The sequence below is a fragment of the Otolemur garnettii genome, unplaced genomic scaffold (assembly GCF_000181295.1).
Source record: "Otolemur garnettii isolate 467f Iridium unplaced genomic scaffold, OtoGar3 scaffold00017, whole genome shotgun sequence".
Taxonomy (NCBI): domain Eukaryota; kingdom Metazoa; phylum Chordata; class Mammalia; order Primates; family Galagidae; genus Otolemur; species Otolemur garnettii.
In genome coordinates, this window is record NW_003852412.1 from 5778189 (window position 1) to 5781110 (window position 2922).

Here is a 2922-nt window from a genome sequence, read left to right on the forward strand (position 1 = left end):
GGTCTTACTTTGGTGTCAGCTCCCCATTTGGCACGGTCTTACCATCATTTATTTCCTTTGGATGCTTTTCAAGAAATTCCCCTAGAAGAACATCATGGAGAAAGGTATATGAGTTTTGATTAACATATCTGTTATATGTGGTAAGCTAATGTTTGAATACATTGTTACTACCTTTAAAAAGATAGTCATGTTAAGGGAGCACCTGTGGCTCAAGGAGTAGGGCGCCAGCCCCATATACCGGAGGTGGTGGCTTTCAAACCTGGCCCCTGCCAAAAAAAAAAACCTAGTCATTTGGACAGAAGTACTTCTAATATAGAAAATGAATTGACTATGCCTTGGTTATGACTGAAATGACTCATTATTAAATAGATCTCGATCTCCAGAAATCTATTAATTTCCCTAAACCCACCTATGTATAATTAAGAGTGATGGTATACTGATAAATAAGTTCTCCAAAAAGTGAAAAAGAGCTCTGATTGGTAGATTTGCTGATTTTCATGGTATGTGTGCCTACCATGTCCAATTTGTAGCTACTAATTAACAACCAGCTCTCAAAATTCCTAAAAACATACTTAATGGGTGAGCTGGTACTGGCCAACTCTAAATACCACTGGAAATAAGAGGCTGGCATAATATAATTAATCTAAAACCAATAAGTATTCACTTTATTATTCACTAATAAAGTCTGAAGTCGAGCTGGTCAATCTTTTGTAGAAAGTTTTTGGGAAATATTTATTGCTTTTAAGAACATGTAGGATTTAGGAATCATGTTTAATACTTATCGGCTAGCAGACAATTATGTATCCATCCATCTCCTTGCTTTTCACATTTAGAAGTCATTTCATATCAGCGTATCTAGATTAATTTTGTTTTTGAAACTGTCATGTATATTTTATGGATGTTTCGTGTATATAACCAATTGCCTACTGTTAGATACTTAAGACCATTTGTTTTGCTAGTAATACTAACAAATAACGTTCATATCACTACCTTTAAACATGTATGCAAGTACAAATGCATAGTAAATTCTCAGTGGCAGAATTGTAGAGTCAAAAGTAATGTATGTTTGTGAATTTTGGTAGGTGTTATAAAGTTGTTCTTCAAAGAAATTTCATTTATTGTTTTCCATCAGTGGCCAACATTAGGTATTATGAAACTTCTTGGTATTACCCAGAACCTACAAGTAAAACAAACAAACAAAAAAAACCCTCACGATTTTAGTTTGTGTTTATGTTTTTTTTTTTTTTTTTTTGCGGTTTTTGGCCGGGGCTGGGTTTGAATCCACCACCTCTGGCACATGAAGCTGGTGCCTTACTCCTTTGAGTCACAGGCGCTGCCCTTAGCTTGTGTTTATTTACTCTTCTGGGTGAGGTTTAGTATAGAAATGAAAAACCTTGGGAGTAAAGATAAGAAAACTGGTGGATTTACCAGAGTTTTCAATATCAGAATAATATGAGAAAAAAGAAAAGATATCTTATAAGGGTACCAGTAAATCTTTCTAAAAGTAGAATATAAACGTCTTAACACAATAACTAAGAAAATGACATAAAGGCTATGTTAACCAGGTTGATGAAAATATTTCAAATTGTATATGAAGACACCACACTGTGCCCCATGATTATACTAATGTACACAGCTATCATTTAGTTAAAAAAAAAAAAAGATAAAATACAGAGTTGAATATCATCAAAGAAATAGGTTAAGAAGGAAATTTTCTATTATTGAAGTCCCTTTTCTAGATTGAAAACTGTAAAACTTCAGAATATGCAGCAAAATACTGTCTGTAAACATTTCCAGAGAGGAAAATTAAGTCACATGCAAAGGTTCTAGAATTAAAATAGTCTGACTTCTCGTCAAAATTTAGGGTGAAAGGGCGGCGCCTGTGGCTCAAAGGAGTAGGGTGCTGTCCCTATATCCTGGAGGTGGCGGGTTCAAACACAGCCCTGGCCAGAAACTGCAAAAAATAAAAAATTTAGGGTGAAAATTACTACCAGCTTACATAGCCAGCCAAGCTATCAGTTGAGTGTGGGTAGAATAAAGACATTTCAGACTTGTAAGGACTTGTAAGATTTTCTGGGGAAACTCTAGAAGAGGTGGGTGATTCAAATTATGAGGGAGAGCGTCATTGGCTCTAAGAATATGGTCTAATTCAGAACAGGCTAAAGAAAGCCCTAGGGTGGTAGTGAGGAAAGATCTCAGAGAGACAACTGTATATCAGGTTTGGAGAAGGTCAAATGCTCCAGGAGAGATGTCACCAAGAGAACAGAAACTGTAGAATTCCTGATACATTTGAACATATTGAGAAGATATTTAGATTATTCTTTTTTTTTTTTTTTTTTTTGAGACAGAACCTCAAGCTGTCCTCTTGGGTAGAATGTCGTGGCATCACAGCTCACAGCAACCTCCAACTCCTGGGCTCAAGCGAGTCTTCTGCCTCCGCCTCCCAAGTAGCTGGGACCACAGGTGCCTGCCACAACGCCTGGCTGTTTTTTGGTTGCAGCCATCATTGTTGTTTGGCGGGCCCGGGCTAGATTCGAACCCACCACCTTAGGTGTATGTGGCTGGTGCCTTAGCCACTTGAGCCACAGGCGCCGAGCCGATATTTAGATTATTCAGTGAAGGAGTTTGGGGTCACCATATGAGGAGGTCTTGGGGAGAGGAATGAAGAGGCTTGACACAAAGTCTGTGTCAAGGGACTGAGGAACTCTGAGAGGAGCCCTCCCGAGTGTACCTTGGAGTACCTCCCGAGTGTATCACAAAGCAGGAAAATATACTTAAAAATTATCAGACATTAGCATTACAAAAGGAGGAATATGGAAAGTGTTAGGCAGAATATCTCCAATTTGTTTTGTAAAATCTCAAATCTTTTTTTTTTTTTTTTTTTTTTTTTTTTTTTGAAAGTTAGCTATGACAGGAAAAATC

The 2922-nt window shown here is 37.3% G+C and overlaps 1 protein-coding gene across 2 annotated transcripts in view; it reads left to right on the plus strand.

Moving 5' to 3' along the window:
- The window catches only part of GTF2H2 (general transcription factor IIH subunit 2), a 39210-nt gene that overhangs the window by 31296 nt on the left and 4992 nt on the right, over positions 1 to 2922 (plus strand). For both annotated transcript variants that reach the window (XM_023510904.1, XM_003785893.3), the window contains exon 14: positions 1 to 104. In XM_023510904.1, coding sequence (XP_023366672.1) covers positions 1 to 104 — 104 coding nt within the window. The remainder of the gene's footprint in view (positions 105 to 2922) is intronic.